The sequence below is a fragment of the Thermobia domestica genome, chromosome 2, assembly GCF_964235325.1.
Source record: "Thermobia domestica chromosome 2, izTheDome1.hap1.1, whole genome shotgun sequence".
Lineage (NCBI taxonomy): Eukaryota > Metazoa > Arthropoda > Insecta > Zygentoma > Lepismatidae > Thermobia > Thermobia domestica.
In genome coordinates this window covers 78,833,861-78,847,254 of record NC_137455.1, presented here as the reverse complement: position 1 = coordinate 78,847,254, position 13,394 = coordinate 78,833,861, and the positions used below count along the sequence as shown (strand labels likewise).

The 13,394-nt window shown below is 37.2% G+C and overlaps 1 protein-coding gene across 1 annotated transcript in view; it reads right to left on the bottom strand.

Annotated features, from left to right (window-relative positions):
• Positions 1-5,870: 5,870 nt before the first annotated feature.
• Positions 5,871-13,394, bottom strand: part of LOC145673171 (transmembrane protein 234) — a 29,150-nt gene continuing 21,626 nt past the window's right edge. Inside the window, exons 4-5 of the mRNA XM_081742619.1 lie at positions 8,660-8,752; positions 5,871-6,081 (exon numbers count right to left, since the gene is read on the bottom strand). Coding sequence (XP_081598745.1) covers positions 6,002-6,081; positions 8,660-8,752 — 173 coding nt within the window. The 3' untranslated portion in view covers positions 5,871-6,001. The remainder of the gene's footprint in view (positions 6,082-8,659; positions 8,753-13,394) is intronic.

Sequence of the window (13,394 nt, the reverse complement as noted above, 5' to 3'; positions counted from 1 at the left end):
GGGGGTGAGAATGTTTCACTATTTTTCCGATGGCACACTTAAAATAGAAAGGCTCTAATCTTACTTGCTGTAACCTGTCTGCAGCATATATACAATTTATTTCGCTAACAGGAAAAATACTTAAAGTAACAGGTTTTAATTTTACTTTTATAGTTTTTTGATTTCTGGTAAAATCCCTCTTTTTTTATTTGCACATTTCTCGAATAACTCAAAAAGAGATATGATCTTATTTACATATACACCGCGTAAGTGAGTAAATTTTAGCATCGAGAAATATATTAAAGGGTTGAATATGTGAAACTTCCGTTCGTTATTATTACAGACTAGCAGAATACCCGTTCTTCACACAGAGAGAATACGTTTGATTTTGGACATAAAAGGGCACCAAAACTGTCACGAATCAACTTATGGACCCCGAAAACTATGAATTCGACACTAATATCGGTCATTTTCAATTATCTTTACATGCCACTATCTCTCCTTAGCAGTACTAATGGGGCTGAATTACGATTTAAACGGCATCGGCTGTTCATCTCAACTACCCAAAAACTATGGATTGGACACTAATAACGTCCATTTTCGATCATTTGTATATATATATAGATAGATAGATAGGTAGATAGATATTATATATCCCCCTTCCCCCCAAATTGAATTTGGATTTAAACGACCGGAAACTATTCATCTCAGCGACTCCGCAAACTATGAATTTGACACTGCTAATATCGGTCATTTTCAATAATTTTTATATATCTGCCCATCCTCCAAGTTGCGTTGCTGAATTTGGTTTTAAACGGCATCGGAAGTTTCACTGTTCATCTCAGCGACTCTGAAAATTATGGATTCGACACTAATAGCGGTCATATTCATATAGGCTCCACTTCCCTCAAGTTGCACCTTCAAAGTGAAATTATAAAAAACATCCCGAACCTCATCTTTGTTGAAGTCGGTCGGGTGGTTCAAGAGTTAACGAACATAGTCACTTTCATTTTGATACATATTTTTGCGTTCTGTAAATAAGGGAGATTAAAATGAAAGTAATCACTAAGGTTAAGGAGCATGCTCCACCACTAGTCTTAGGCGACTAGAACCATATTCAAGTACAACGTTCTTAAAAAAAGGGGAAATTATAGTGAATTGTAATATAAGAAATTACGCATAATTAATTTAGAATTTGGCAGCTACTTAAGAGAAAAAGGGTATTGCAACTATTGGATCAAATAAGATCTCACTAAACGACTAAGCCCTGATATGCACTTCACATCGAGGTGAGCACGGTACATTCGGTCAAATCGAAGATTGACAACTGACCCTCACAATTCTGTGTTCAATTGTTTTATTCTCGATTCGTGTGTGACGTCAGATAGAAGCGACGGAGATAATTCCACGTGTGGCCGAAGTCACCATGGAATATTCCAATACACCAAAACAGCTAGTCCTCAATGTTCTGAGGAAATCCAGTACACATGTCCTCATGTCTACTCGGACATGACCAAGCACTCTCCTGCCTGGGCCAGGAAACTTGCCAAAAAAACACCAGCTTGAAAGAATTCCAAGCTCAACAGTTCTCCTGGTCATAGTCTCAACATCCAGTAGAACTTTAAAGGTGGCATTACAAAGCATGACTTGTGAAACACACGAGCAAAGAATAGACCATTGACCACATATGTAAACCAAATTAAAGCAAAAAACTGAATTGCGCGGAACTGAATAATAAAAGATGGAATTAAATAAGCAAAGGTGAAGGTGGGGAGAGTTGCTGGCCAAGGTTTATTACCATAATCTTACAAATCATTAATTTCCTTCAATCTTCATATAACAGCGAATAATTGGTAAATCTTGTCTAACAATAATTTCCTGTAAGACGTCAAATATAGACTTCCTGTAGACTTCCACGCAGGCGATGAACTCAATTTGTTGTAGAAATAAAACATGATAAAGACGAATAAATCCTTGTCCCCTGGTCCTGGGAAACTAATATGTAACAATATAGATAATTTGTCGCACTAGAAAACAGGTATTTGTTTACATACTGGATTTTATACATAAAGTTTATATAAAAGTCTATATTAGAATATTAAATAATAGAAATTATATGCTTTAGTGCATGAGTATTAGTAAAATTTACCTACTGCTCTTTCTTTAAAGAAATAATTTGGTTAAAATTAACAAAACTTCACCAGATCAAAGAGTATATTAAGAATTCAGTTTCATTCAAGAGACCTATTTGTTGCAACAGAAACGCTTCATGATGGTAGGCTTGTATGTAAGTGTAAAAGTTCTGTAAATAGTGCACATCCACGAACAAACGACTTAAATACACACAACGGAAAAGAATGCAGACTATTTATTTTCAAGAACAACTGCAACAGTTATTTTCTTTTTTCTTTCTTTCTTTTTTTTTAATCGCAATATTGGAATTCCTGAACTTACATTTTTCACACGTTCAAAAAAAAAAAAAAAAAAAAAAAAAACTCCATTACTAGTAAAATTAACCTAATACAAATATTTTTATTTTTCCCAATTTTTTAAAAAATTTTTACGGAAAGAAACTGGAAAAAAAGTTTTTTATCAACCGGTTCAAAATTTCCGGAAATTTTAAAACGTTAGTTGGGAATGTACCTGAAATACAGGTCCAGGCCGCTTCCTCCCTTCCCTTTCCTCGAATAGTGTGATCGCCGAGGGACATCATCCCTCATACGTGACAGACTAACATGGTCGAAGATGCCGAAAACCAGAAATGTAATTCCTAATCCCAACCCTAAACGGATCGACAGTAATGAGTGAAGGAAAGGGCGTAGCGGAAGGCCTAGTATTCGGACGGACGATCTGGTGGCACGCGTTAAGAGATGTGATTCAATCACCCGTTCACAATAACTGAACTTGCCAAAGAGTTTCCAGAAGTGTCTGCGAAAGCAGTGCATCAAATTGTGACTGACAAGCTGGATTATCACAAACTGTGTACGAGGCAGTGGTGCTATTCAGCCGGTTCGGGCGTATCGGTTATTAAAATATTTCGAGTTCGCAGAACCGTTTGTTATACCGAGATAAACCTACATGCAAACACACACAAACACATCACCAAGCCAAGCGTAAAGGAAAGAAGCCAAACAAAGTATGTGTTTAAAACTGACAGAATCCATTTTCAGAATTTGAAAATTAAACCATGCAGATCGTTTGTTCACGATTGTTCTCATAAAATTTTCATTTGTTCAGGATTTATAAACAATTTATACCAAAAACAAAATGGGCGGTTGTAACTTCACGTAGCAGAACCCATTTTCGGCCATCGAAAATAAACCATGCAGATAAGATTTCTATATCTTTTGTATTTCTATTAGTATAACAAATGTGTACATTGCAAATTTCAGCTGGAAGGGAGAGCTTGTAGAATACAAATTCTTCACCGCCAAAAACAATGGACCTATTTGGAAAACATTACTTTGCTCTGTACATATGAGGAGATTAATGGAGGACAGGGGGAACGGTAAATTTTATTTTAAGTGTCTTTTTTTCATAGAAACTCTTACAGCTACAGGGTTAAAGGTACGGTCTCTCAGAAGAAGGTATAGATGTTTATTCCTTAATCTCAAATGCTCGAATGTGACGAATGAGAACTGGGATCATATGAGTGAAGTAGTGAGGGTTATTTATATTTGAAACTCATACATAACATTATTAACAATTGTCGATCCATTGCTGGATGAAGGTCTTTTAAATACTTTTTGATAACCATCTATATTGGATAATTTTGAGTTTAACGTTCCTTTCAGCAGCGAGGCTATATGAGACGTGGACCTACTGATTAACGTGGAATCCGAACCACATGAGCTCCCGCCGGAAATTGAACCCGGGACTCCCACGCCAAAGGCGCGTACGCTAACCGCTTAGCCACGAAGGAGCTCCTATCTTGGATAATTCGTTTCCAAAATATTCGAAATGCAAAATAATTTCGTCACCATTTGTATGCTGTGTAGGTTGCTACACAAGAAAATTAATATCTATTCGTCGTCTATTATATCTCTCATATATATATATATATATATATATATATAGAGAGAGAGAGAGAGAGGGTTTTAAAAAATTAGAATAGCACCACTGGTGAGAGGTGGGGTGCCAAAAGTTCTGATAATGCTCACAAAGAGCAAATGATAGCTGCACGTGATTTTTTGGCCTGCTGGAGGTAAGGTGGGGAAGACCTTTTTCCTCAGTGACGGGGATGAAACCTGGCTATCGTACGTACGCCACTGGAAAGTCGAAGCAACAGTCAATGCAATGGCGGCACTATGATTCTCCTAAAGCGAGAAATTCAAACAAACACCACAATTTCATGAAATCATGGTAACCATGTTTTGGGACCAAAAGAGTGTAATTCTTTTAGAATTCTTAGAACCCATGCGTTTAATGCATTCTGTGGAAGGACGAATAATTACAGCAGATATGTGTTGCCAAACACTGAATAATCTGCGACATATAATTCAAAATCGGCGGAGAGGAATGCTACCCTCTAGAATTCTTCTGACCCATGATGATTCCTACTCACACGTAACTGATTGTACTGTTGAGACAATTCAAAGATTTCGAAGGGAAGTATTCAATCATTCCCCTTACAGATCCGACTTTACCCCAAGTGATTTCTTTCTTCACCTGAAAAAAGTGATTTGCATCGAAGCACTTCAACGACAGTGAAGTGCTCAAGATATTAGTAATGGATTAGCTACACACTCAGGCGGCAGAATTTTACACAGAAGGTATACATAAGCTTGTGCCAGCTACTAGAATGTATAGAGGTTCATGATGATTACGTCGAAAATAGCCAAGGAACACGCTATTTTCAATCACAATAAATTTCTTCTCTTATCATTTTGTTTTCTTTCTTTTATGCGCCTCGTACAATTAATAAGCTTGATTCCCGTTGGGAATGGCTGTTTCGCGTAAGGCTTACTATTTTTCATTAGAAGTTTCCTCATAGTACCACATTTGATACGGAAGATTTGGGTTCGATTCCCAAATTGAATACATATGGTTGTTTCAAGTTTAATGCTTGGGTTTACGTTATATAGCTAATATGGTAAAAAGTAATGCTGAACGCCAAACTAATAAATAAAAATACTGTGATCAATTAAGTTTTTTTCCTTTTTTGTCCATTTTTTGCAAAAAAAAGAAAAAGAAAGAAACTGCCTTAAACATCTTAATGATTTAATTTTTTCGCAACTTATACTATTAAAATAAAACTATTTTAGTTTAGAGTTACATGTTCTTTTCTTATCCGGATTCAGATCAATGTATGGTGTCAGTATTTAACCTGCAACATCTTCTGTGGATTATTTCTGGGCTTACAAGGACATCCCACCAGTAGAGCCTGAACAAGTAATGTAAGTGTTTCTATAATTTTTGTGTTGGGTTTTAGATATTTTACCACAGAAGAAAGAAATACAAGACATAGGTATTTCGTATTCACCTGTCACAAGAAGCTGTAAGGCCAGAAGTTAGTCTGCAAAAGATTCAACGGATGAAATATCAGCTTCATCAATTGGTCCAAATAAGAAAAGAACACGTAACTGCAAGGTAAAATAGTTCCGTTTTACAATAATATCGTAGTAACATTAAAGGAAGTTGTATTATTGTCGGATGTTTTTTTAAAGGAGTTGGTCACGGAAAGAAAGCGTTAATGGGTTGGGCTGACATGCTTGTATTGAAACGAATTTCGATAGAAAACAAGACTTTCATCTTAAGATTGAATTATTGCACGTGTTATACGTGTATATTTTTGTAGAACTTAACATTCTTCTATCTCTTACACTCGCTTGTAGTACATTAGTGATGATGGCAGGATTTTAAGAGCCGTATGCACTTAATAAAACAATATATATATATATGTATATTTTTATTACAAAAGAGAGATGAACACAATTTAAACATCAGGTAACTTTGTCAACACCGTGGATTAATTTTTATTTGTACACTAAAAAAGTACTCTATGTTGTAGTTACTTATCTAGTCAAGATGATATATTCGAAATTTTATCAACGATGCAAAGGCTTATTCCAATTACAACCAACGCCATTCCAAAGTAAGTTCCTGCAAATTGAATATATCAATTAATAACTGCAATAAAATACTTAAATTAAAGTACCGTAATTTAAATAAATATCACCGTGATAGTGACTAGTAGTGCCCGTTAGAGTGGAAAATAGAATGACAATTGTTCTCAATGTTATTTCATTACAGGTCTGATATGAAAATTTTGCATTCCATTAGCTATTCCCTTATACTAGAATAACTCATAAGTTTTGCAATATTTCCACAACCCAACAGCAGGCGCAAGTATGCGCCGAGATAGACCGTAAGTACAAGGTCAAACTCGCCCAAGAGGTAGTGTGGTAAGCGGACTAATTTAACACGAAAACCGTCGCTACGTCAGCATATTCAGTCAGTTTTTAGTGGAAGTATTGATGAGTGTTCAACAACATCTGGTACGTGAACTGTTACTGTATGAGTTCGAACCCGGACATAAAAGGGACAGCAACGCAAAATGTTTGTCAGACGAAAAGGGATGAAGCACAGCAACTCGGTTGGTCCAGAAATTCCGTGCTGGTTGTAAAAATGTCGAAGATCAGCCAAGGCCCGGGATGGCAGATTCGGAGGTCATACGATAAAAATCCATCCACCTGCCAACGACGATCGTCAAACCAACTCGCGTGTCCCAGTCCGCTGTAGTGTGTAATCTTTACGAACTCCGGAACACTATCACGAGCTGCCGCATTGTGTCACATGAGTTGACCTCAGCTCACGCCCAAAGAAGAGTGGGTGTGTGCCGATACTGCTGCAACATCCGCATGATGTGTGTTTCATAGAAGGGCTTGTCGCATGCGACTATAGCAGATCCAAACGTGCAAAAACAATGGTTAAGTAAGGACTAATTTCCAGAACCGGTCGTCAACTGGCTATTTCGTGCATGAAGTCATACTGTGTGTGGTGGAACTAAAAGGGGTAATTCACTTCGAGTTCGTTCCTAACGGTCGTACCATTAATGCCGACCTTCATTCCGAACAGTTGGAGTGGATGTAAACTGCGCTACGTCAAAAGTTTCTGTATTAGTGAACCGAAAGCACGTCCTGCTGCAACAGAATAACGCAAAATTACAATCGGCTCGAAAAATGTAACAATTGTAGGAACCTGATGGCATCAAAATGATGTCACACCCAACACATAATCTTGACCTTGCCCCATCGATCCATGGCGAACTCTGAAATCACGACGCTTCACCAACCAGCAGGAGAAGTAAACAGTAGTAACTGACTTCTTTGCCTCTAAAGGGAAGACGTGGATTCGAAGAACTCGCAGGAAGGTGGCTGCAGACAGTCCGAACGACGGACTCACAGTTTGTATGTTAACCTAATTTCATTGTACCGTAATAATTGCAGATATGTTGTAGATCGGAATAGTGCAAAACTTATGATTCATCCTTGTATATAATATATGGAACACGCAAATAAAAATTGTGTTTCTCACTTCGATGGGGATTCTATTGATCAATATAGGTCTTCTAACTCCTATCATACTTTACTTGCACAAAAAGAATCTTATCTTAATATCCTCTAAAATACTTGTTTCATGACTAGTAACGTATCGTCTAGCTTCGATATACTTTCCCCAACTAAAGGATAGGATTTAAAATAGGTTGAAATAAAATTATGTAATAACCATTAGAAAATGTTTTAAGCACTTCACTAGAACCAGATTTCTTCGTTAAACGTACTCAATGACTCTGAGTATTGTCATTCTAGTTTCCAACCACTAAGATTTTTGACACAGTCAATGAACGAAATGATTATGTGGGCTATTGCTATTATTTAAAAGGATGAATTATTTAAATAGTGGAACTGTCTGACATACTCGCTTAGGAGGAAGAGGAAAGATATAGGTTGGTTCCATATAATAGCCACAATAATAGGCAGTACTGTACAGCAAAGATTTCTGTATACAGAGTTCACAGTGTTCACTTCCTTACGGATTATGCACACACACAGATTACTATACACCAAGCTGCACACAAGGATACAATATCTCAAACTATTTTTGAAATTTAATCTGTTTCACACTAGAAATTCCCTCTAATTAAAACAATAACAATATATTGAAGGGAAAACATTGAAACTGACGACGAAATAGCAAGATAGTTTAATGAAATTTATGGGAAAACACTAAGAAGGATATGCTGTATGTCCTATCGGAAATAATGACTGCAGCTATGGTGTCAAATAGAATCATATAGTAGACTAACTCAATCAAGAAGAAAACACTGTTTTAATAAAAGTGAAGTGAAATTTTTACCGTGCTGTAGTTATTTCCTGCAGGCTATAGGAGAGGAATGATAAATGCAAGTGAATAACGAAAAAAATGGCCATAGAAAGATTACATTTGTTGAAGAAGGTTTATTGTATTTAAATATATGACAGTTGTTAATAAAGGCTTATTAGAGGTCATAAAAAAAAAAATAAAAGTAGGTTGCTGGTGGAAGCAAATGTGGTTCGGATCACACGTTAAGCTGTAGGTCCACATCTCACCTAACCTCGGTGCTGAACGGAACGCTAAACTTCAAATCAACCAACCAACCAACCACCATCTAGGTTTAATAAAGAAGGCAGGTACGTACTCTTCCCCGCTGGTTCTTCTCCCAGTGCGAGACCTGCTAATGCAGTGAATACGAATGTTAAGGAATTCGCTACAGGAACGGCCAGCGAAAGATCTGAAAAGAAAAAGAAAAGTTCTACTGGAAAATCAAAGCCAAGTTAGAAAACACCAAGATTGATACAAGGGAACACGATATATTATTTGGTTACGTTCGAAACTTAATCGCTTCATGACAGACTAGCACTATATTCATGAGTTTTCTTGGGACACGCTTTCCTTCTAGTATTTTAGTCATAAAATTTACTTCTCATTCATTTGCATTTTATCGGAAGTCTATTGAAATGAGCATAAAAGTAAGCCTTAAAACCACCATTTTCATATCACAAAGAGGTGTACCTGTTTAAGAATTTACTTTTAAGTACAGAATTTTTTCTTTTAATATATAAGACGCTAAACTTAACTCTAAAATAAATATGCACTACAAAACAAATGCAAGCATACTTAAAAGTCACTGCAGATAAATTTGAAATAACATTATTGCTTAAATTTACATATCGTCAACGCTGCAGCAAGTGAAATTTGTTTTAACTACGTTAATTTTACATATCTGGACATATATTTCATACTAATACCTTTACCATTGTGTGGAATACCGAACCCAATTCAAAATTTTTCGAATGAAAAGCCGAAATTAACTCAGTGACTGTGTCGTACCGCCAATATAAAAATGCAGCGAATCTTTGCAAATTTACAATAATAATAATACATTATATAAAGAAGAATGCATCTGTTTGTAGGTCCGATCATCACTTCAAAACTATTCTGTAGGTCGAAATTGCTTTTGGTATGATAATTGCTCATCGTCTGTAGTATGCCATAGGCTTGATAAACATGATCAATTTTTGAAAATTAAACTTGGAAAGGATAGGAAGCAGTACTAAATTTCATTATTATCGCGTGTTTCTTTTGAACAAATGGATAAGGAACGAAATTTGTTATATTGGGGTATGGGATTCAGAGAATGTCAATGTGTTATTTACCTGTAGTCACAACCAAAAACGCGTCTTACACATTCTTTGTCAGAACATTCGGACCAAGTTGGCAATTTTAATTTAGTTTTCTTCGTTGCAAAAAGAACTTAATTATCTGTATAATACTGAGAATTGTATTCCAATTGGACAGTTCGTTCGACATTTATTCAAATATAATTACACCGGACAAAAAATCAGTCATACCATAGAAATTATATTATACAGAATAATAGTATCTTTGGTTTGGATTCTATTGTAAATTGAATCCACAAGATGTTGCAATGTGAATTTACTCCTCATCAGTAGATTTTAAACTTGCAACACATCTATTTGTGTGTTTCATACGCTACTCCAGATAGTCGCATGTATATTCAACTGGATTTAAATTTGGAGACTTCGTAGGCCAGACCAGGTGCGACAGAGTGCATGAATGTTCATCAACCATGTACAAACGCTTTCAACGCAGTAACACAACAACTGTCATCTTGGAACTGCTACTGCGTCTTGATCTTGAAGATGGAAAAATGGTAATACCTGGTTACTAAGAATGTCCAACTAAACTTGCTGTTCAACAGTTACCGGTCTGAGCGTGCCCACGTCTCATGGTAGGAAAAGCATTCACACACCATCACACAGTCTCCTCCAGTTTGAACTACACCCTTCACATTCTCAGTGGATGTTTCACTGAGCTTTCAGTTCATTCAACACCCTCCATTGTTGGCATACAGAAAGCTAAAACGTGATTCCGTCCTTAGAAGTCCAGTGTCGGTGTTCTTAAGCCGTCGAAGATGTATAGCAGCTTAATGCGTCATCGTGAGAAATAGACATTTTTGTGGTACTCGACTCTAAATGTTCATTGCAAGACGTCGTTTTATGTTGACACTCATATTAGACCATTCCTTGTAGACACTTGCTTCCATGACACTCCCAAACGTAATGTTCCCGTTTTGTCATTCTGTTACATTACTTCGACTTATTTTGACAACCGGTTTCCATGTAGCCGACTGGCACACTGCAATGGTTATGCGTGAACGGTGTTGACTAATTTAGTCCCATGTTACTGGTGAAACGCTATCTTATAATAGAAACAGATTAATGTTAGTTCTAGGGGGTGACTGAACTTTTGTTTGGTGTGCTTATATGGTTCGTACGCGTGCTCTCTTTTGCAGGTGACTACGAATTCAGTATAGCTGTTGTAGGCGGCGCATTTTTGAGCTCCTTGGCTGTACACACAAAATTCAATACATTGGAGCTTTCGAAACAATGAATATGAGTCTTTTATACAGTCGCATAAATTTTGAAAATCTTAAATGCGAGAGGGTGGGAAAACTCTTATTAAAGTTTCTTTAGGATCGTTTGACCTACTAAACTTAGTAAATGGAGGACTTTTGCTTCAAAGAACGTGAATCTGTCACTAACAACTTAATACAATATAAGCAGAGATAGCGGTCCTGTAAGTTATTGCTATTTATGCACTGTGCTTTTGACTGTGTTCTTAAGCCCGTATTTGTGAATCTCCCCTAGGTGTCACTTAACTAGGGGACACTCAGGGGTTCCTCCAAAAACAGTATTAATAAACCACGCGAATCATTCCCCTACTTGGCAAGCACCTAGGGGATTGCCGAACTGAGATGTGGCAACGCCGTTTTCACATATAAACAGACCTTATTAACGTAGCAATTTATTTTCGTTAATATTACATAATTAATAAACACTTTTAAAATATTAGATGACCTCCAGTTCAGGTAAACTTTCATAACGTATGCCGAAATTTACTTCATATATCAACACTTATTTGTATTCGCAAGTACATGTTAAAACAATCACGTATTTAGCATTAAACAATTGAAATCCGTAAGCCAACTTCGTAGTTTATAAATTGAAAGGAAAGCAACTCAGCAGATGCTAGACTAGTAAAGCTATATTTTTTCAAGTTAATAAAAGAAGACCTAAAATATGAGGAGCCTAGCGATATGATGCGTCCACCGCTATTATTTATATTTTTTGGAAAGTATAATAAATTCATGATATACCTATCATAGTTTGGGTTATGACTGGCCCCCAATTTTTACTTTCTAGATCCGCCACTGCTAACCGTTTTCGCGATTTGTCATTTTGCAGCATATCATAAATCTGGGTCTTTGTTTAGCGACGGGGGGCCAGCTTTTGCACCTACTTTTTTTGCGATATTCTACTCAGATTTGGTCCTTTTATGGTTCAATACGTTAAATTAGGTTACGTTAGGATATGATAGAATGGATTAGGTTTTGTATCAGCTACAACAACTTTTTATACCTTTACGGGTTTGTATGGTTCAATACGTTAAATTAGGTTAGGGTAGGGTAGGGTAGGTTACGTTAGGTTAGGCCATCAATTGTCAGTCACCACTACCAAGTTACTTCTGTAAATCATCCTATTGTTTGGCAGTTTTGATCCTCCATCTCTAAACTGTTGCCAAAATCTGTGTCAATTAATATTGTGAAGCACTGTCGAAAAAGCAACAGACGGATAATTTAAAAGGCAGATATGATTGAATTATCATAGAAAAACTGTGTAATTATGCTTTCCTCTAGTTAAGCTGAAGGGGCACGGTGGATCAGTGGTAGAATGCTTTCCTCTGGTGCGTGGGATCCCTGATTCGATTTATGGCCAAGTAATTTTGTGGTGAATAATATTACGTCCGTTTTTTTTCGGGTACTCCCATCCTACCGATTCTTCAATCGTGAGTCACTTGCCTTAATCATCGTCTCTTAGTCTAAACGGCATAAAAATGAGACGTTAAAGTGAAAGTTAAGCTGGGCTATGGAATGTAATGTCGCAAAATTTACAAGAGAATTATGGAGTTATTTCACACAGTATGCTTACACTATATTTGTTTCCGCGCATACCCACCTTTACTAACGCACCTGCTCCCCAGACACCCCGCGTAGTTCCACTGGTTTTGTCCTATTTTGACTATTATTCTTTTTACTTTTAGTGGTCACCTAGCCCAGGTTTGATCGTGTTTTTGTACATTGCGCGCCTGCTCATACGGATGCATTCCTGCATGGGCCCACCAAGTTTCCTCTACCTGTACTAGATCAGCTACATTTCTTGCTTTTAGTGGCCACTTGACACAGGTTGTTTGGTGTTTTGTTCGATTGTAGCCTTTATAGCATATATCTACATGCTGTATGTATACACATATCTACTAGAGACCTGCACGGGCCGAATTTTTCGGCCCGAGCCCAATCCAGCCCGAACGTACCTAGGCCCGGCCCCGAAAAGTTTTGGAGATTTTCGGCCCGAGCTCGGCCCGGCCCGGCCCGATAAGTTTTTCAAAATTCTTGGGCCAAGCCCGGCCCGGGCCCGATAAATTTTAGAAGTTTTTGGTCCGACCCCGAAATTAGCTCGAGCCCGAATCTTTCTCAAAATTTAGTAGACCTACTAAATTTTACCTAACCCTCAGAAACAATTTCTAAACTCTGGTTCACAACCTGACGCTTGCCTCCCGAATGGTACCATTGCCTCCTAGAACTTTGCTTGTCATCGAGAGAATAAAAACTCCATTCCCTGTAACAAAAATCTAACTTAATTGATTTTTAGCATAAAGTGAAGATGGCAATATTGTTTAGCGACAGGCAAAACATTCCCACCCCTTCCTTTTATATTTTGAGTTCAGTGAAGGTCAAGGTCAGAGCTCAATTTACCGCATAATGCCTGCAATCCTCTATAGTGAAAGTGCAC